The sequence below is a fragment of the Parus major genome, chromosome 6 (genome assembly GCF_001522545.3).
Source record: "Parus major isolate Abel chromosome 6, Parus_major1.1, whole genome shotgun sequence".
NCBI classification, from domain to species: domain Eukaryota; kingdom Metazoa; phylum Chordata; class Aves; order Passeriformes; family Paridae; genus Parus; species Parus major.
The window spans coordinates 2,715,361-2,736,224 of NC_031775.1; the positions used below are offsets into that span (position 1 = coordinate 2,715,361).

The window sequence follows — 20,864 nt, forward strand, 5'->3', positions numbered from 1 at the left end:
CCTCAGGCCTGGCTGGCCCTGGCTGCAGGGAGGGCTCCCAGCAGGGCCCAGCCTCTGCTCCGGGGGCCCAGCAATGGCACCAGAGCCACGGGCAGGGCCTGATGGCAGCAATTCCCCCTGGCCAGGAGGCACAACTTCTTCCCTGGGCAGTGCCCAGCCCTGAACACATTGGCCAGAGAGGCTGTGGGCTCTCCTGCCTGGCAGGAAGGTTTCTGGTTGGTTACTCTTGGTTATAACTTTTTACCCAGCATAAGTTCTCAGCTGCAGTTGGGTTTTTTTACATCCAAAACCGAAGCTTAAGGATGGATCAACAACTCATCCAGTACAACAGTGTTATTTTTCATTTTCCATGTCCAAGGGGTAAATTATATTGGGGAGGTGATATTTAATCATGAGAACATCACTTGGAAGGGGGCTTGTTCATCCAGAGCATAATGAATTGATTTTTGGGGAGGACAGTTTTTTCCCATGTCTGAGTTTGGAGTGTGCCTCACAGATTCTCTTTGAGAGACTTTGCACCTCTTTGATGACAAATACAAAGCGTCCATGATCATCATCTGAATTTATGGGTCTGCAGGGTTGTGCAAGGCACAGTTTCACTGTTCTTTAGTGTTCAATAGAATATTATGTGCTTGATATTAAAAGCCTGCAGAAATGTCAGGGCAATTCCAGGTTGTAGATAAAAGGCAGTCACTTGGAGGAGTAAAAAAAAAAGCTTTATGTAAACTGCACAATGGAAGAGAAGTTAATATGTCCTCTTGGGAAAGAGTTCTGAGCTGGTTCTTTAAAATACAATGAAAATAAGTAAATCACCTCTCTCAGAGGAGAAATTCATGTGAAAGTTCAGTGTTGGGACCCTCTTTGGCTTTGTGTCCTCTTCCTCTCACCTCTCTCTGTGCTTATGGAGAAAGGAAACAAAGCAGATGAGCTTTGTGGGTGGTTCTGTGTCTCTTTTCAGAAACCCTCATCCGTAACCTTTCCAGCTCTTTTGTGGATGTTCATCCTTAAGTGATGTTCCCTTCTGCAGTTCCAGCCTTCAGTCTCCTGTGAACTTTGATTTGTACAATCTTGTGCCTTCACCCAGGCCCTGTTACCCTGATGTGTTTGGTAGAGATTAATTAGGGACCGGTTCTGGCAGCTCTCCTGATTTTCACACCTAAAGCATTCTCTGAGCCCTGCTCATCCTGTCCTTCCTCTTCTCATGTCTTCTGAGAAATGGATGGTGGAGACTGGGGAAAAGTTTAGCAAGGAAAAGAATAAACAAAGTTTGTGAGTGTTTGCATTAATGCTGGGGACGAATTCCTGCTGGGCAGGGTGATGGAGCAGCTCTTCTGTGGAGAATGGCTGGGAGAGCTGGGGGTGCTCACCTGGAGAAGAGAAGGATCCAGGGACACCTCAGAGCCCCTCCTAGGGCCTAAAGGAGCTCCAGGAGAGCTGGAGAGGGACTGGGGACAAGGGATGGAGGGGCAGGACACAGGGAATGGCTTCCCAGTGCCAGAGGGCAGGGACAGATGGGATATTGGGAAGGAATTGTTCCCTGGCAGGGTGGGCAGGCCCTGGCACAGGGTGCCCAGAGCAGCTGTGGCTGCCCCTGGATCCCTGCAAGTGTCCAAGGCCAGGTTGGACTTTGGGGCTTGGAGCAGCCTGGGATAGTGGAAGTAGTCAATGCCCATGGCAGGGGTGGGACTGGGTAGGATTTAAGTCCCAACCCAGGACTGTGTTGAATTGCGTGATTTTGGGGTTCAGCTTCTCAGGTGGTGTGAGGAAGCGGCCAGTGTGGGAATGGAGGTTGCAGGAAGTCTTCTAGCCTTGGTCTTTGGGCATGAAAACAGGTGTTTGCCATGTGAAAATATTTCCAAACAGGCCCAACCTGTTTCCCATCCAAATTCCAAACTCCTACCCAGACTTTGTTGGTCAGGACACTAGTACTTGGTAAGTCTGGCTTTAATTTTTACACTTTTGATGTTCCAGGATTACTAGAACTTCCTGGCCTGCTGAGGAAAAGTCCCTTCAGGGCACCTTGTCACATGAAGCCACTGCCTGTGAGATGAGAAATAGTTTGCAGGCAGATGATCAGATCTGGGTGCTTTGTTTTCCGCATGCCCCCAGAGAGCAATATCAGATTTTTTCCCCCCTTTTCCACAGTCAAGACCAGTGACAGAGCTCAGAAGCAAATGGGACTTGTCACTCTGTATTCCCTCCGTCATCAGAAGCTGATTCCTGCTGCTCTCTCATGTCCCAGACAGTAATAAATCACATTTTCTGAGCCCAGCCGACGTGCTGATTTGCAAACATGAAGTAGCAGCTCATAAGAGAATGCATTTCACATTTGTAGGGAGTAGACATTGCATTAACCTGGAGTGGTGCAAATTTCAGCGGCAGTGAGTGAAATGGAGCTTTGCTACTTGAAAGTTCAGCGCAGACTTGATGTATGCAAAAGTAATTAAAACTCAATTGGCTGTGTTTTCAGAAGAGACTTCAAACACATTTGACAGAGAAATCATGTCACTTTATTCCACAAGGTGTTTCCAGTCTTGTCATTTGCCCATTTCTCAGCTTGGATTTGGAATGAGGGCTGATACTTCCAAACAGTTTCTTGCTCAGGCACTGATCACCCAGCAAACCTTGTAAGAATAAATAGTTGTTCCTACCTGGATGGAGCATCCAAATGGATGCTCCCCAAGATGGTCCAAACTTCCTTACAGCTCTTTGTCTTTTGTTTGAACAAATCAAAGAGCTCCTCCTACGCTGATTTGCATCCCTGGGGATCTCTGTTCCCAAAAATGCCACTTCTCCCTGCTCCAGGGTTTCTTTTCTTTGTGCTTCAGAAATTTTCAGCTGCCTCCTGGGCTGATCCATCCCTGACAGCACAGGGCAGTCTTTGCTGGGGTGTGTTTTCCACACTGCTGCGGGGTTAGCAGTGTTGGGTTTTCCAGAGAAAAGCAAAAGTGAAAAGCAGCTCTGGTGAAATCAAGATTTGAAGGAGGATTTTTGTGTGCTCACAGCTGGCCTGGTCCTGCCCTGCCTGAGGCAGGAACGAGATGGTCTTTAAGGTCCCTTCCCACTCAAACCATCCTGGGATTCTCTGATTTGGTATGGTTTAAGCCCTGTTTTTTTGCCTCAGAGCTGATTCTCAGCTGATGGTGTTTGATTATCTGAACAAGCAGCCCTTGGATGATAAATTCTCCTTTTCTCTCTCAGAATCAAGACTTGATTTTACATACTTGGCTTCTCTCCCTTTCTTCCTGTTTTTTTATTGTTTGAATCAAATAATCTCCTACAATTCATAGCACAAATATTTTTTTTTCCAAATTACTGGTTCCCTAGTGTTTTTCTCACTGCTTCCACCATTCCCCTTTTCTGCTGACTGGAGCAAGGTGTTCCTTACGTGGCCTCCAGGGAAAGTCAGCTCTGTATTTTAGCATGGGCAAGGCAGAACAGTTCTGTTCAATCCAACCTGTCTCCCATCTTTTCCCTGTTTTCCAGTGAATTTTTGGAATTCTGTGGAAGGAACAGCCCTTGAAAAGCTCTGCGTGAAACCACAGAGTCATTTATGGGACAAACAGAGAGGGAATTGGGGCAATAAAGGAGCACAGTCTTTTAAAGCAGTGACATCATTATTCTGTAGGTGTCATTGTTTCCACGTTGTGGTGGAGCCTGAGCCCTCCAGGTGTGTGAGGGTCTCCAAGGAATCCCCACTTTGTTTGCTGCTGACACTTTTCTCATATTCCTGCTTCTCTTCTTGATTGTTCTGGATGATTTATGATCCACTTGGCATTTCAAAATAAAATTTGGGTTGAGCCCCTGATGTTATTTTCCCGTCTCTTCCTGAAGGAAAACAGCTCTGAACTGTCCTTCCTTTCCCCACAGGATGCTTTGGAGGTCTTAAATCAGAGTTGGGTGCAAAGTGGACTAAATATTGGGGTGAAATAATCCATCTCCTTGGGAGGCTGCAGGATAAAATGGGAAAAAAAATCCTCTTTCTTTCCCAGTGGGATGTTCACTGTGCTGTGAAGGTGGTTGGGAATTTGATCAGAGCTGCTCTTGGAGGAGAATTATTTTTGTTAAATGGGAAAGGATTTGCTTTCTGAATAAATCGTTCCCTTACTGCCTTCATGGGAGAAAAAGCAGAGTAGAATTCTGAAGTGCCTGTTCTGTCAGGAACACTTTGCTGTCAAAAACTTGCCAAGTTTTATTGACCAGCTATTCAGAACCCCTCATGCCTGGACAAGGAGTGAAAGCACCAAAGGTGCTGCTGATTCTGTGTAACTCAGAAGCTCTTTGCTTGTGTCAGGTGAAAACATTGATTTAGTGGAGACCTTCTCCTGCTGCATCCGAGTCACTCCAGTGAGAGCTCTGCCTGCCCAGCCTTCCCTGCCAGCCCCTTCAGCCTCATCCCAGGCATTTATTTAGCAGGAAAATGTGGAAATTTGGGCAGAGAGGAGCTCTCTGTGCTGTGAGAACGAGCCCTGGCATGGTAAATGTGGACTTGCAGTCACTCAGAGCAGTCTGAGAGAAGGGTTTGGCTCTTTGGTCAAACACTGTGGACTGGAAGGATCAAATAAATCCTAATCCCCAGGTGTCCCACAGGTGGATTTACCCAGGTCCTCGTGTTATTTACCACAGGAAGGAGTTGTGAGCACGTGTAACATCACAGAGGGAGCAACACCCTTAGAAAGTATTATGGCATTGGAGCATTTGGCTAAAATTGGGCTAAATAACACCCCCCCACACCCAATTATTGTGGTGTGGCTTGAAGGAGGGAAAGAATTCCCTGGTTATTGCAGCACCTCTCCTCCTTCAAGGACTGGCCAGAAGGAGAGGCTGGAAGAGTGATTCAGGATTTGCCCTGAGGAGTTTTTGTGGGATTTCCTTGCAGAGCTGTCGTGTTTGGCACTGAGCTGAGGGATCTGTTCCAGGCAGATTGATGTGTGGGCGTGCACCTGCAGAACAGTGTCAAATATTATGGCTCTGTACATTTTAATCAATATTAATCTCTTATTTCTGCGAGTTACAGCTTCTCTAGGAAGTGGGTTTTAAATATATCTGCTCTTTTATCACTGCCTTTCGAGCACATGATTATCCTGGGTGAAAAGGGAAAGAAGGGAATAAGTTTGTGTTTTTTAAGGGATCTCAGTCTCTAGGTTTTGTCTGTTATCTTTGATATGACACTGCAGTGACTACATGTCCCAGTATCACTTATCAATCATATATCAAAGGTGATTTTCAGTTTAATTGAAGGATAAATTAAAATTATCCTCAGTTCCTCTGTTTTATTTGTTTATAGCTTCAATTTTTGTTTTGGGTTGGGTTTTTTTTTTGGTTAACATTTTGACAGAGAATCATAAAGGTTGGGAAAAGCCGTCCAAGATTGAGTCCAACCATTAACCCAGCACTGCCAAGACACCTCTAATCCATGTCCCCAAATGCTACATCCACGTGGTTTTTCAACACTTCCAAAAAAGAGATTCCACCTCTTCCAGCAGCCCCTTCCTATGCCTGACCACCCTTCTTGTGAAGAAATATTTCCCAAAATCCAGTTTAAACCTTCCTTGGGGCAACTAAAGGCTGTTTTCTCTCGTGCTCAAATGCTTCTAAACTATTTTGAAAAGCCAGGAAATAAAAGTGAGAGGTCTGAAAAAGCAAGGGAGGAGGTTTGCAACTAGGAAATAAATTTGGATGGCAGGATCTAACAGCTGTTTGGGGCAGGTGAGCAAAATATGTCTTTTCTCAGTGTATTCCACTGGGAACATCTCAGTGTTCTAAGGGGGATTATTTTAACCAAGTGGCTTAGAAGGGCTGTGAAAATGAAACGAATGGGAGGGTTTTGCTCACAAAAGGCTTTAAGTACCAAAAAAGGGTCAGTTTGCACTCCTGGAACTGGAGCCATAACTCCAGGTTAAGAGGTGCTGAACCAAAATTTGGGACAAACACTGCAGCTCAGCAGGGCAGGCTGTGTCCTTCCACTGAGTGCTTGGGTAAAGTAGTTTGCATTTGGGTTTGTTTGCTTTTGAGATTGAAACTCGTTATTTATCGAGGAAAGAGGGAGGAAAATTAGACAGGTGTGCCCTGAAGGGTATTGGAGCTTTTCAAAATTTTATCCAGGGTAAATATGAAACTCATCCCTTCTCTCTGATGACTTTTTGTTCACATCTGGACTTCAGAAGGACTGGGATAAGGGAGTGTGTGTGAGGATAAACTGCCAGCATCTCCCACATCTCTCTGCAGATCTTCTTGTGTTTCAGCTTAACTCCTTGAGTTAATCAAACTGAGCAAACCACAGCTTCTGTTGCTTTCCCCAAGGATCCCAGACTTCTCCCTCCTTCCTTTTTTGAGCCTCCTGAAGGATGAATCAGGCAGAACTGTTTATTCTGGGATCTGTCCAGCTGGGGGGGAGAGTGTGGGATCAGGGCTCCTTCTGGGGTGACACAACCCTGCGTGTGCCTTTATGCTAAAGGAGATTTTACATCAGCCAAAATTTCTGTGAGTCACACAAGAACCAAGGTTGTGCTGGAGTTCTGGAGGTCACCTCTCCATAACCCTGAGCAGGGATCTTTATTACAGTCAGAAAAATCTTGGAAAACCAGGGTAAATATATATATCTGCATATATATATTTGTTGATGTTTTATATGGTTTTTGAGGATGTGCATCTCCCCTTGGGAGTGGGTCCAATCCACCTGTAACAAAAAATAGTCATCATCATCATCATCATCATTATCATCATCATCATCTTAACAGAAAAAAATTCCAAACTGGTTTTCTGTTCTCCCAGGCAGGAGGCACCTGGAAAAACCCGGTTTATTTTGCTTTGGCTGCAGTTTTCTTGTGTAGGTCACAGGAGGAGATGGTTGGAAGTGCCCATCTCTGTGCAGGCAGAGCACAGTTTCTTCTGGGATAATTCATCAGGGACTCTCCACCTCTTTCACAGGGAATATCAGCAGTTTGTGATGAGGTGGGGATCAGAGCCAGCTTGGATTGGGAGATCCTGGAGGGTTTTTTCCAACCCCAGTGACTCTGGGATCTCCACAGGCTGCCGCACTCTGGCTCTCAGTGCTATGTGCCTTCCTCTCATCTGGCTTTTAGTCCCTACCTTTAAAGCCCAGAGAAGCTTCTTTATCCTTTTTTTTCAGCTGCTCTCAGTTCTCCCAGCCCCTCTCTGCCCCCAGGCTGCTGTTACAGATTTGGGCAATCACCTCCTTTCTTTCCATTCCCTGCTTTTCAAAACGCTCCGGCAGCCTTTTGGGCTGCAGAAGGGTGGAAACTGGGATGGAGCTCTGCTCTTATCTCCACTAATCCTTTCTCTGGAGTGTGCCTTGATTTAAATCCAAGAGGTGTTACTGAAGTCATCGCTTCAGGCTGCAGACGTGCTACATGTTGATTCATGGCTTGAAGCTCAGTTTCAAAACCATTTCTTAAAAGCCAGTGTTAAAAAGCAGTTTTAGGATGTCATTTTTTTGGCAGCAGGTCCCTGCCAGGGAGGTGGGGCCTGCTTGGTAACTACTTTCTGGTTTTTGGGCACCTGAGCACGGCTTTGTGCTGGTGTCAGACTCTCCTAAATAATCTTTGGCACTGGAAATCCGCCCCCACCTCCCAGCAAGAGGATTTCCAGGGTCTGGTTTTGGGGAGGCTGTCCTGGTGACTGCCCCAGTTCCACCACAGTGGGACTGCCTCCCTCAGAGGGTTTGAGAGGAGGTAAAATCAATTTGTTCAACTCAAATGCATTTGCTGAAGGGACTTGTAATGTCACAGTTACAGCTGGAGGTTTGAGAGTCAGAATTCAGGTCTTGCTTCATTTACCTTCCCCCTAGGTTTTATCCAGCAAGGGTAAGCTCCCTGGAGGATTTTTGGGAATGGGATATGGATGAGGCTCCGCAGGGTCATCAGTCTCCAGGCTGATCAGCTGCCCCGTGTTCAGTTCCTCTTCATTTCCACAACTCTAAAAGACTGAGCTTTAAACTCCTGCTGCAGGTGTTTATTTAAACAAAATAATCCTGGAAAATGCTATCAGAATTTATTTGGCTTTTCCCAGGGAGACATCTAAGTAAAAGTGATATTTTCTCCATATCCGAAGCACTCTTGCAACAATTTGCAGTGGGAGAGGAACTTCAAATTTAGGAAAATATGCATGATTTATTTTTTTTCATCACTGATATTGTAGTTATTCTGTCAGAACTTCCTTGAATTTGGGTAAGGGAGAAACCCATCAGGGCTTACATTTTCCACACACACAGGGGCTTGTCACTGTGTTGAAGGGTAACTTGTGCTTCGTCTCAGGTGCCATTTTTGAAATATATTCAGCCTTGTTTAGGAAGATCTGCAGATCCAGAGTGATACTTCCTAAAGAAAACTTTCTACAAACAATCATTCCTCAGTTTTCAGAGCAGAGCTTGAATAGCATCCAACAAATCAAGCTGCAGTCCAAGTGTGAAACAGGCACAGATGAAATCAAATATTGAATAGTCATTCATGAATCCTGCACTGAATTGAGGGAATCCTCCTCCCACCCCTCCTGGCATTTTTGGAGTTGTGGGATGAAATTTATATCCTAGGAATACATGAGCTTGTGCTGAACTCTGCTTTTTTACATTCCTCACTTTCCACTAGGAGCGTTTGTATTTTTTAACCTGGCATGGGACTGTGGTGAATAATCAATGCCTTCATGGAGAATCAGCCTTTTTTCTCCCTAAGGGTCCAGGGCTTGAAGAGGGCCCAGTAATGTGAATAATACTAAAATCCAGTGCTCTTATCCCTGTTCCAAAGGCACTGCTGGGATAGACAACTGAAAATAAGGAATTAGGCTTTCCATGTGTCTCCTGGGTATGGAGAAATGCAAGGTAGGAGTGGCCCTGGCTCATTCCTGCTGATAAAGCCTTTACTGCACAACAGAAGAAACTCTCTTATTGTACAAAAATCCACTTGGGGTTCTCAGGTATTCTCTTGGATATTCTTTAAAATTCAGATTTGTTTGGATTTAGGAGTCATGGAAGATTTTGGCTTGAAGCAGCAAGTGCCCTTTCCCCTGTGCTGGGAGAAAAAAGGGAGAGCTGATAATGCATTGCAAAAATTTAGTCTATTATATAGATTACACACAAGCTGACAAGTTCCTCAGGTCAACTTAATCTGTTTTCTTCTGTGCAAGAGAAAACAACCATTTAATTATATGGGGAAAAACACGATCCTCCTGATTGAGAGAGTCACATGAGTGCAATTTACTTTATCCTTCCATTCATTTGGGGGACATGGATGCAGTTCAGCCAGGGATGTTATTTCAAGTTTAATTGGGTGGGCTCAGAGTGGCAAAACCCCCAATGTACCCATCAAAACAAAACCTTTGTGGTGGTGGTGTTGTAAGGGACAAAATTGATCCTTTGCTTTGTTCTTAAGTGCTTCGTTCATCTGTGTTTTTCTTCTTCTGTGGTTAAAATGATCCGTGATGAACATGGCATCCTGGGAGGTAATTCTGGAATTCACCAGAGCACAGCCCCTGGCACAGGTTCCCCATCCCTGCAAGTGTCCAAGGGCAGGTTTTGGATCACCCTGGGATAGTGGAAAGTGTTCCTGCCCATGGCAGGGGTAGCACTGGATGAGTTCACAGATCCCCTCTAAACCATTCTATGATTTTCTATGTATAGCTGATTTTCCAGGAGCTATTTCCATGATTCCTGGAACTGGGACGAAGGTGCACCAGGAGTAATTCAGTGTCAGCCTATTCTAAGCAGGGCTGCGATAAAAATCCTGCCTTTAGATATAATATTGTGAATATTTCCCACTCTGAGGTGGAACACTCCACAGCCACCGAGGGGAAGATTCCCAGTGGCTGGGGCACAACCCCGTGAATAATTCCATGAATAACGTGGACCATTATCAGTTTGTGTTCCCAAACAAACACTGGTGTTAGCACATCTTCATCGGACCGGCTCTGAAGTCAAGCAGCCACTTAGCAATTAAAACTTTAATTGCTCCACGATTAAATCTGCAACTACAATGTAATTAGCACCCAGAGTTTAATTTGGGAAAGGGAGGCTCTGGCTGAGAGGCCCAAGGCTCAGGGATGTGTTCTGGGGACCAGGGCAGCAAGGGGAGCTCTGTTCCCTCTTGGATTTCATGGAATATCCCCAAAGATCGTTGAAGTCCAACTCCTAGCACTAGTTTTTCATAAGAAAAGCTTACTTTAATGAAGTTTTAGTGAACCTCCCAGAAATCTTGCAGAGCAACAGGGTGAGGTGAGGCTGTGGCACAGGTTGCCCAGAGTGGCTGTGGCTGCCCCATCCCTGGAAGCGTAAAAGGATAAAGAACCAAAGAACTGAGACTTGGGTGCCTGCAGGACTCAAAATATTTTGAGTTCTGCATGGTTAAAGGGATTTTTGGAGGTTTTTCTGTTGGGAGCAGGCTGGTGGATGGTGGAGGCATCGATCTCTTTTATTGACCCTTAACTCTTGTCACCTTCTCATGTTCATCCTGGAAAGGGAATGGCTGGAGCCCTTGGAACTGGGGGACTGAAGACACTTCAGATTTTCATTTTATGCTCTATTTGAAAAATCATAAGCATTGCCCATCGTTATGGAATAACTTCTTACAGCTGACAGAAAAGTGCATTGTTTGTATGCCAGCTAAAGCTCCCCAAAATCAGCTCAAGCTTTAAATTAAATATAATATTGAATTCAATAATGCTCAATATTTAGACTGAAATGCAGCATTTTCTGATTCTCCTGCCTGGAGAGAAGCATTTCTTGCATTATTTAGTATTTGTCTGATGGAGATGCCAAGGCAAGCTGCAGATGTATCTCCATTAATTGATCAATATTGTGTCAAATTTCATTTGGTTCCTTTATCTGGTTGATACAGCAGAACAATTTGCTCCATGGAAAACTGCACTGTATAGGCTGCCAGGTAGGAAAAGAAAATGGGAAAAATCTTCCAGCAGTCCTTTGAATTCCATGAGAGGTGAATTTTGCTCACGGTCTGGGCATCTTATGGTGAGGTGTTTAATGTTCCAGACTGCTTAGTTACACAGCAGGAGAATGGGAGGCTTTCTCCAGGACAGTAAATTATAATTAAAGAGCACATTAATTACCAAACCACAGAACATCTTTTATCTAGTCTTGCCAATACCTGCAATATCGTGCTGGGAAATCTTCTTGATACTTTTAAAACAAGTATTTTAATTTCAATTTTGTGCTCCCCAACACTTGGGAATAATGTGATCCCATCTGTGCATTACTGCTCAGAATTGTCCATCTTTCTTTGGAACCCATGAGCCAAAAGTTAGGAAAAGTCATTCCCTTTGCAGGTTTTTGTTGTAGACCTTTATCCAGCAGAGCTTTTTGCAGAAAAATCTGCTGAAACTCAGATCTATTAAACAAAAAATTACGTTCTTCAAAATAATTTAGAAATCTCTGCAGTGTGTGAGGCACCACTAAAGGTTGATAGTGCTCATTCTTGAGAGAAACACCTCTTTTTGTGCTTCTTGTTAGATTGATACTTAAAATGAAGAAATGAATCAAACATTTATTAAAATAGTCATAAAAATTAACTTGTAATGAAGATATTTGAATCCCCCCCAACTCTGCTATTCTGTATTACAGAAAACACTGCCACCATTTTACACTCCCACAGCCCAGGTAACCTTTAGGTCATAATATTTACCAAACAGCCACGATAGGCTTGATAAATAATCATCTTTTCCAACCTAAATGAGACTGTGTTTCAGTTCTCTGATTGTATTTCCTGATCCCTGGAGCTGTTTCCCAGTTTGGGGTGTCAGGGAAGGCTTTTTAGTGGTGCTAGGATTCAAAACCTTTGCTCTTTTCCTCCACCCCTTTTTTTGGGGGGGGGATAACCCTGTGGCCCCCTCATATCTGTCCCCTCTTCCTTCCCTTATCTTGGCTCATTTTCTTCAAATCTTGCTTTTCAAACCCTCCAATATTTAAAAGATTGGTCACTTCCAACCTCACAGGTTGGTCCTGAGCTCCTTTCTCTCCATCCAACCTGGGATTTTAACCCCTCCTCATGCATCCCTTCCTGGTATGGTGCAGGTAATCTGATAAAGCAGATTTCCCCTCATAAAATGAGATATTCAGAAAGGCAAGGGGTGGAGAGATGGGAATTAAATACTAGCCACGGGTCAGAGTAATTTTCTTTTTGATAATAGTTTTGTTATTCATGGATGAGTGTTCTCAGGGATTAGTTTCTCAGGGAAAATGAGCAAAATGGCACTGCCATTTTCATGTGTGGTGGTAAAGACCTAAATATTTTCCTTTTTGAGCACAAAAATATTGGGGTGAATTTCACCTGAAAGTGTAAGAGGTGAAACAAAGTTCACACTGACTGTACTGACTGTACAGATGCTCCACTAAAAAACACTCAAGTGTTGAAAAGTTTCTGTATGCAACAGTTGGTTTTAATCTTGTGATGAGTTTATGTGCTCTTCTTCATAATACATTTAATTCCTCTTGAAGTTGTAGGGCTCTGGAGATTTTTGTTCCCAGTATGGAATCCCAGGATGTTTGGGATTGGAAGGGACCTCATCCTCTTCCACCCCCTGCCATGGGCAGTGACACCTTCCACTATCCTGGATTGCTCCAAGCCCTGTCCAGCCTGGCCTGTAATCAAATACATTTTAAAAGTTAAATGAAAATAACATTAATCTTCCTTTTAAAATGTCTGAAATTACGTCATTGCCCTTTTCAAATGGTCCTTTTCTCTTCTTTTTCTCACAGATGGGAAGGTTGAAGTGACAAAAGAGGGAGTGAAGCTCTGCACCATGGGACCTGGCAAAGTTTTTGGGGAGTTAGCCATCCTCTACAACTGCACCCGAACAGCTACTGTCAAAAGTAAGAGCATTTTAGATGTTTTTTCATCTTTTCACCTGGAAGTTGCAGCCTCTTTTAGATATTTCTCAGTGAATTCAGCTCTTTAGGGCATGGATTTTGGTATGGAATTTAGCCACTCTGTCTTGAAGAAGATGCAGAGGAAATGCTTCATTCAGTCACTCAGGTTGGTCCTACCCCATGCAGAGGAGCCTGAAAATTATACCACAGTTTTCCTTACAATTCCTGCTGAATCTCATGGTAATTATTTTCTTATTGCTTAGAAGACCCTTTCTGACCTGTGTAGGTTTTCAAGCAAAACTCAGTAAGGCAAGCTCAGTTTTTGCTGAGGACAAGTCATTGTTTTCCCAGTAAGCTGACTAAAATAAATCAGGAAAAAGAAAATCTGGATGGTACTTGACCCCCTGCTCTAAACAACTCAACACTTCTCCTGTTCCCTGTTTTCTTTTATGAATGTTCTGGGCAAAGGCTTGGCATGCAGAAATTAAGCAGAGGAAATAAATCACATTGCTTATGTACGACTTAAATAGGTTTTTGTTTAAATTCAGATGCAGAGATGAGATCTGGGATATAGGATATCATTGTCCTCCTTGATCTTGAGGACAAGTTTGTGGTGGCTTCTGAAGCAGAGAGAGATAATAAATAGTTGTGTGGTTTTAAGGTGCTGTGGGGGAGGAGTCAGAAGGGTACAGATGGTACAGAATAATCCAAACAAGAGGTACAGACTTGAATAATGCAAACCTGTGGTATTCTCGTGCCAGAATAATGAGCTGTGCGAGTCCCTGCTCAGAAGAAAGCCTTTTCCAAATACCTAATTGTGCTTCACAAAGAGAGAAAGGAAAGGAACAAATGGACAGGAATGAGAAAGCAGGGACAGATAAGTGGATTATTTTCTGCAGGATGTGCTGTTCTCTGTAAGGCTGAAGGACATGACTGATGTTCTCTGTTCTCACCTGTGCAAACCTTGCCTTTACACAAGTGCTGGGTACCTCAGGTGATGGTGAAAAATTCAGAGAAGCAGCAGGTTTGTGTGATAAATACAGCTGGGGAAGGTTGGAAAGAGCAGAGGGAAAGGTCAAATCTTAGAAAAGGCAAAGAGAAGATGGCTGTTGTTTATTTCCTCTCAGGAGTGCAGAGCTAAAAGGCACCTGATCCTACATTCCCACGAGCTGAATCCCACATAACCACTCTGTTCCTGTGGCCATTCTCACCTGGCTGTGCAAGGGACTCCCACAGGGGATTATACACTGCAGGTTTTCCTGACAGTTTTCCTCTTAGTGCCTTTTCCACAGCCTCGGGCTCCCCTCCAGAGTGGCACTTGGCATTCAGCTGTCCCAAATCCCTCTGTCCTGCTTAAACTGGGGGCAGGGGTAAGGTCACTGTTCAGAGAGTCTCAAGGAAGAGGATTCTGTGTTCCTCGTTCCTCTGGTCCTTCCCCGGCAGCATTGTGTAATTAGAGTTCTGCTGGGTTTTAATCTCTTTCCCAGGGCCAGCAAGGGACTTTGAGGAATTTTCTCTCTAGTTAGTGCACAAATCAGTGCATTTGGGGTTGTAATGAGCTTGGGGAACTGCTGCAGCTCGCCTCTGAGCTGAGGGTGTGGAGGTGTTCACGTCCCCTCAGGGCATGGTATTGACTTAGCTGATCCTACACAGCTTCAAACACCTGCTTGTTCCTTCGGGAAATGAGCAGTAAATGTAGGAAATCCCTAGAAAGGGGAGTGGTGGTAAATACTCCATTAAGCCTGGGGATAACTTGGATCATTCCAAGGTTTATTCCCAGAGAAATGGAACTGGTGACTGTAGTGAGAACAGACACTCAGCACTGGTGGTAAAGAAGTGTCAGGGAACATCATCCAGCTCCCATTTGGAGAAACACTCAGGGCTTCCCAATTTTCAGGAGAGAGCTTTCCATCATCTCCAGAGTGTCAGGAGTGTGTTTTGATGTGCCTGCTTGTACTTCATTACGAGGACATTAAGAGCTGCTTTCTGAGGATGAAGTTGCAGCAGAGGCTGAGTGAAGGATGGATTTATTGGGGTGTGGAGCTCAGCGTTGCAGCTGGGCCATAATGAGGTGTCAGCTGAGTTGACATCTCCTCCTGGATCTGGGTTTTATGTGTACCCTGGCTTTGGTTTGTAAATAATAAAGATTTTAGTGTCATTATTCACTGTTAGTCTACACAGGCTCTTCAGCTCGTGCTTACTCTGCAGGAGCAAACTTCAAATATAAATCACTGGAGGAAGGGCTTTGTCTTTGCAATAGAATTTAGGAGATGTTAAAATTTAATGATTCTGATCTGACTCCTGTCTCATAACGACCTCTTTAATAAGGCACTCCAGGGCTTTGAAAAGCCTGCCCCAGGAGCACTATTAGCATATTTTTTTCCCTATTATTGCAGTTTTAAATAAAAGCAGAGTGGGGTTTGAGTTCAAGGAGGGCCTGGGAAGAGCCCAAACTTGGGTGTTGAGGAGCACCAGGGAAGGCAGGGACACATCTCCTGACATGTGGCCTTTTTTAAAAATAAACTTACACTTATTGACATCTGATTTTTGTTTGGTTATTCTGTAGTGTTTGCTTTACATTTCCAGATATTAGTGGGGTGTTTGGGAGTTTTTTGGTTCGCTTTTCCTTCTTCTGGTAGAAACTGGTCAGTCTGCTCTAAGTATGGAGCTTACTGACTCCTTGATGTTCACAGATCACCTTCCATTGCACACTCAATGAAATCCAAATCAGCAGCTAATTTCTCCCTCTCTCTGTTGATTATCCAGAGTTCTCAAGTGCCTGCGTGCAAACCTGGATACTGCTTGCAATTCAAAGCAGAACCACACTTTCTTCCATGATTCCAACAAATAATTAGGTTTGGAATGGGGAAAACACCGCTTGTTATGGCTGCACCTAAAACGATGTCTCTGATCCTCTCTTTTTAAAGACATGGTTGTAAAAATGATCTATGAGAGGTCAGCAAAAAGACAAAAAAGACAGAAATCCCCCAGATGAATTGAGGTTTTGTTTAAAACATTGTGATTCTTCATTTTGATAGGAGAAAAGATGTGGGAGGAAGTGAAATTAATCTGCTCTTAATATTGTGCAGAAGTGCTCATTCCTCTTAAAGAATAATGCGTGGAGCAAAATTTTGCAGGTGATTTAAGGCAGATTTTGTGGAAGGAGCAGATTCTTCATCCTCTAAGGATTTTCTGCTTCTTTTAGAAATGGTCTTAGCACCCAAAATGGATTCTCTTGGGGGTAAAATTCAAATAAAACCATCCCCTAGAAACGTCTCTGTGCGAGACTGATGATTTCAGGGGAGTTAAACTCCACACCAACCCGTGTTTTTTAGGAGAACTCTTAGCAAAAAAAAAAAAAAAAAAAGCAAGCAAAAGCTGAAGTTATTAAACTCTAAATTATGTAAATCCTTTTGCTGGCCCTCAAAAGGCAGCACAAGAGTCCCTCAAGCTGCTGTGCTTGCCAGCTGCACTAATTGTACAAAACCCAGCGCGGCACAGAGGGATTAAGGCGGGAGCTCAGCCCTTCCTTGCCAAGCCTGGATGAGTTTGAATTTTCCACTGCTGTTTTTGTTTTAATGGAGTCCTGTGCACTGCTTGCTGCAGCCCCAGGAATGACAGAACTTTGTGAGGAGCTTGGTAACATGGATAATTTGTGAGGAAAAATAAAGCAGCAGCGAGTTGCCAATTAAAACTGCAGAGACTCGTTAAAAGCCTTGTAGAAGGATGTTGCCTTTAGATGTTCTCCAACAATTACAGGAGCGAGGGTAAAGTTTGTTCAGCTCTCCCTAAAACACACTTTGGAAGGAAGTTGACTTTAGATACTCAGCTGTTTGATTAAAATCTCTCTGATATTACATGGAGATAAGAAACCCGGGGTGGCCCAGCCAGTCTGGTGTGCCTGGTGGGAGATAAATGGAATATAAATGGATATATCCTGGGAGAAGGTAATTTAAACTCACCCTTCCACTGCCTGTATTTTTCTGTGACCTTTACAGGTTTTGTAATGTGACAAAATGGGATTGATTATTCCTCCAAGAAGATGATAATGAGAAAATGATGTTGAGGACAATGGACAAAGTGTAGCAGGAGTTCTTTTCCCCCTCTTCTTCTTCAGGAGCATCTTCAGGATGGCATTTCTGTGGCTTTGGAGGCACAGGCACAGGAATGGGTGGTCCTAACTGAAATTTTAACTGAGGGACAGACTAATCCAAGAGAAATAGAGAAAACAGAATGGAAAATTCATTCACCTCCTGGGATCATTGTGTACCTGAAACATCCCCAGGCGTGTTGGTTGCTCAGAGAAGCTGTGGCTGCTCCTGGATCCCTAAGTAGTGTCCAAGGCCAGGCTGGACAGGCTTGGAGCAGCCTGGGGTAGTGGAAAGTGTCCCTGCTCATGCCAGGGATGGCACTGGATAGGCTTTGAGGTCCCATCCAACCCAAAACAATCTGGGATTCCAGGATTCACAAATTTCCCAGGATCTGCTTCCTATCCCCTTTTCTAAAGCCTTAAAGGAGGTGCTGAAGGAAGAGGTGGGGCAGCCACAGCTGCTCTGGGCACCCTGTGCCAGGGCCTGCCCACCCTGCCAGGGAACAATTCCTTCCCAATATCCCATCTATCCCTGCCCTCTGGCACTGGGATGCCATTCCCTGTGTCCTGTCCCTCCATCCCTTGTCCCCAGTCCCTCTCCAGCTCTCCTGGAGCCCCTTTAGGCCCTGGAAGGGGCTCTGAGGTTTCCCTGGATCCTTCTCTTATCCAGGTGAATACCTGGAGGTTCTGGCATCATGGGCAGCTTTAAGACTGGATATTTATTTATGGGAAAAACTTTCAGTGTTAAATCCATGTTTAAAACCTCTATGGACCTGTATGGCCAAGCAGATAAAGTAACAATAAATAACAAAGCCCTGTTTGTTGTGTCTGATACAGGAGGAGGGTGATCACCATGCCAGGGAAATGAAGAGCTTCCGTTGTTCTGGAACACTTGTCGAAATAATTTTGTTGGTATTTTTCACATTGATTTAATTGCAGAGTGGAATGAGCTGAGATCCCATCACTTAAACACTGTTATAAAGACATGATGACTTTCTCTGTGCAACCCTTGAAGGATTAGTTAATATTAGAAGCAGATGTCAGATAATTAGTTCATAAGAGCTCCCATTTCATCCCTTTTTATGGATGTCACTGAAAATGTTGCTGATGTTTGAAATATGGCCAGAGCAGCTGTGAGAAATGAGGTGACTGAACTTTGCTGTCGACAGTAAAGCTTTGCTTTGGGCAGAGTTTGATAAACAAGGGGATGCAATGGAATATTTGCCATAAATATTAATTTATGGGTTCAGTGACACGTGGTCTTTTCCCAGATTAAAATGCAACAGACAGCACAGGGGCTGGATTTGCCCCACAATGTATAAAATTTATTGACTATTAAATAGTCAAATATGTCTAGAATAAATTTAGAATAAAAATTCTGAACTATTTCCTGGTAGTAACTGGGGAACAAAAAGTCACTTGGCACCAAGACAGACCCAGAACTGATCAATTTGTGTTTCAGAACCAAAGCAACCTTCTGTTCTCTAAAGCCACTTTTAGAAGCTCCTTGATGACATGAAATCACCCCAAGCTGCCTTTCCTGCTGTCCATGAAAGCAGAGTTTGTAAAGATTATTTTGCCCATTGTAATTCAATGTTTCTTTCTGAGAGGCACTGGATTAATTTAAACGTTTGATTGATTGGATTGGAGGAGTTGTGCTTCCCTTTGTCTCAAGTCCATCACTTCCAATGAGCTTCCATTAAGGGAATCATAGAACAATCTCCCTAAAATAAGCTCAAAAATGGTACTATTCAGTAAAAGTTACTCAATTTCTATTGCTTTCAATGAGGGTGTAGCAGCACCACCCCCACTGGCTGATCCCTTTGGATCATGAGGATCCTGCTGCCTGAGGCAGCAATGGGCTCCAGGTCTCCCCAGCCCACATGGAACAGGAGGATTTTTCCAATGTTAAACCTACCACAGGTTTCATTGATGAATAATGTTTATTATTTTCCCCCCATGTCTTTTGTAGTACTGTGGAGTTATTGTGAGGAAAAATGTGTATGAGCAACAATACTAAAATTACTCTTTTAAATTCTCCACAAGTATCACATGAAGCTTTTCTTGCTTTCCAGGCCTTTTTAGCTATGGCAAGGTTCAGAACAAGGCAGAGCAGTCCTGGCATTGGCATCTTCCCCTGGTATCTGAACATCCCTGGAAGAGAGGAGACAAAATCAGGGGAAATCAAAGAATCACAGAATGGTTTAGGCTGGAAAGGGCCTTAAAACTCATCCCATTCCACCCCCTGCCATGGGCAGGGACACCTTCCACTATCCCAGGCTGCTCCAAGCCCCAAATCCAGCCTGGCCTTGGACATTCCAGGGATCCAGGGGCAGCCACAGCTGCTCTGGGCACCCTGTGCCAGGGCCTGCCCACCCTGCCAGGGAACAATTCCTTCCCAATATCCCATCTATCCCTGCCCTCTGGCACTGGGAAGCCATTCCCTGTGTCCTGTCCCTCCATCCCTTGTCCCCAGTCCCTCTCCAGCTCTCCTGGAGCCCCTTTAGGCACTGGAAGGGGCTCTGAGCTCTCCCTGGAGCCTTCTCTTCTCCAGGTGAGCACCCCCAGCTCTCCCAGCCTGGCTCCAGAGCAGAGGGGCTCCAGCCCTTGGAGCATCTCCATGGCCTCTGGACTTGTTCCAGCAGCTCGAGGTCCTTTTTTTGTTGGGGACCCCCAAGCTGGAGGCAGCTCTGCAGGTGGGGTCTCACCTGAGCAGGGCACAGGGGGAAAACAGGGAAGGGCTGGGCTGTTCCTCCAGCCAGGAAGCTGAGCCTAAACCTAACAGAGCCACTGTGGAGGCTCATGCCCTGCCCAGCTGAGCTCCTCTGATCTCCGTGCTGATGTGTTCTGTGGGAGTGAAGGTCCCTGGAAGGTTTTTAGGGGCATGAAGGTGACTGCACACGAGGACTTCACCCTCCTCTGCTACCAGGGGTGAAATTGCAGCCTGAGGGACCAAGAAGCTGCCTTGCAGTTGTAGATGTTTTGCAGACAGTTCCTGTGTTGATAAAAGAGAATCTTTTCATTATGCAGCATTCAGCATTCCACCCTTATTGCTGCTACTCCTGCCATGCTTTGATTGCTTTACACTTTGATAGTGGGGCTGTTGGTATCTTGTCTCCATTTCAGGGATGTTGTTTGAAGTGGGATTTTTTACATGGCCCAGGCCTTGTGGGGAGATGTTTCAAGTGAGGAGAAAGCTGCACAGGGCAGCTCTGTGTTACTGCTCTGATAGTTTAAAATACTGATTAATGCTACACAGCAGTTACACCTCCTGAAAGAAGCAGAATTCTGGAGAGAAGCTGAAAATCCCAGTGTGCTTTTAGGGATTGTGTGGTGTCTCATCAGGCTTCCTGGCCTTTTCAGCTGCAAATGCTCTGGGACAAAACAGCTGGCATCTCTTCCATGGTATCGACCTTGTGACCTGAAATCCGTTTGTTTGTGGCAATGATGCAGTAATAATCAAATTGATGGAATAATAATAATTCCAATAATAATAATAACTACTCCCATGATGAAATCATTGTGGCTGCAAAAGACCTTCAGGATCATGGAGTCCAAGCTGTGTCTGATCCCCACCTTGTCCCCAGCCCAGAGCACTGAGTGCCATGTCCAGCCCTTCCCTGGACACCTCCAGGCATGGGGACTCCAAACCTCCCTGGGCAGCCCCTGCCAAGGCCTGAGCTCCCTTGCCATGGAGAAATTCCTCCTGGTGTCCAAGCTGAGCCTCCCCTGGCACAGCTTGAGGCCGTTTCCCCTTGTCCTGTCCCTGTTCCCTGGCAGCAGAGCCTGACCCCCCCCTGGCTGTCCCCTCCTGTCAGGGAGGTGTGCAGAGCCAGAAGGTTGCCCTGAGCCTCCTTTGCTCCAGGCTGAGCCCCTTTCCCAGATCCCTAAGGCTGCCAGTATTTGCTCAAGTTTGGGATGCTGAAGAGGGCTGTAGTTTAC

General features: G+C 44.8%; 1 protein-coding gene across 2 annotated transcripts in view; it reads left to right on the forward strand.

Annotated features, from left to right (window-relative positions):
* PRKG1 (protein kinase cGMP-dependent 1) overlaps positions 1-20,864 on the forward strand; it is a 369,556-nt gene that overhangs the window by 147,993 nt on the left and 200,699 nt on the right. For both annotated transcript variants that reach the window (XM_015633750.3, XM_015633749.1), the window contains exon 3: positions 12,722-12,835. In XM_015633750.3, coding sequence (XP_015489236.1) covers positions 12,722-12,835 — 114 coding nt within the window. The remainder of the gene's footprint in view (positions 1-12,721; positions 12,836-20,864) is intronic.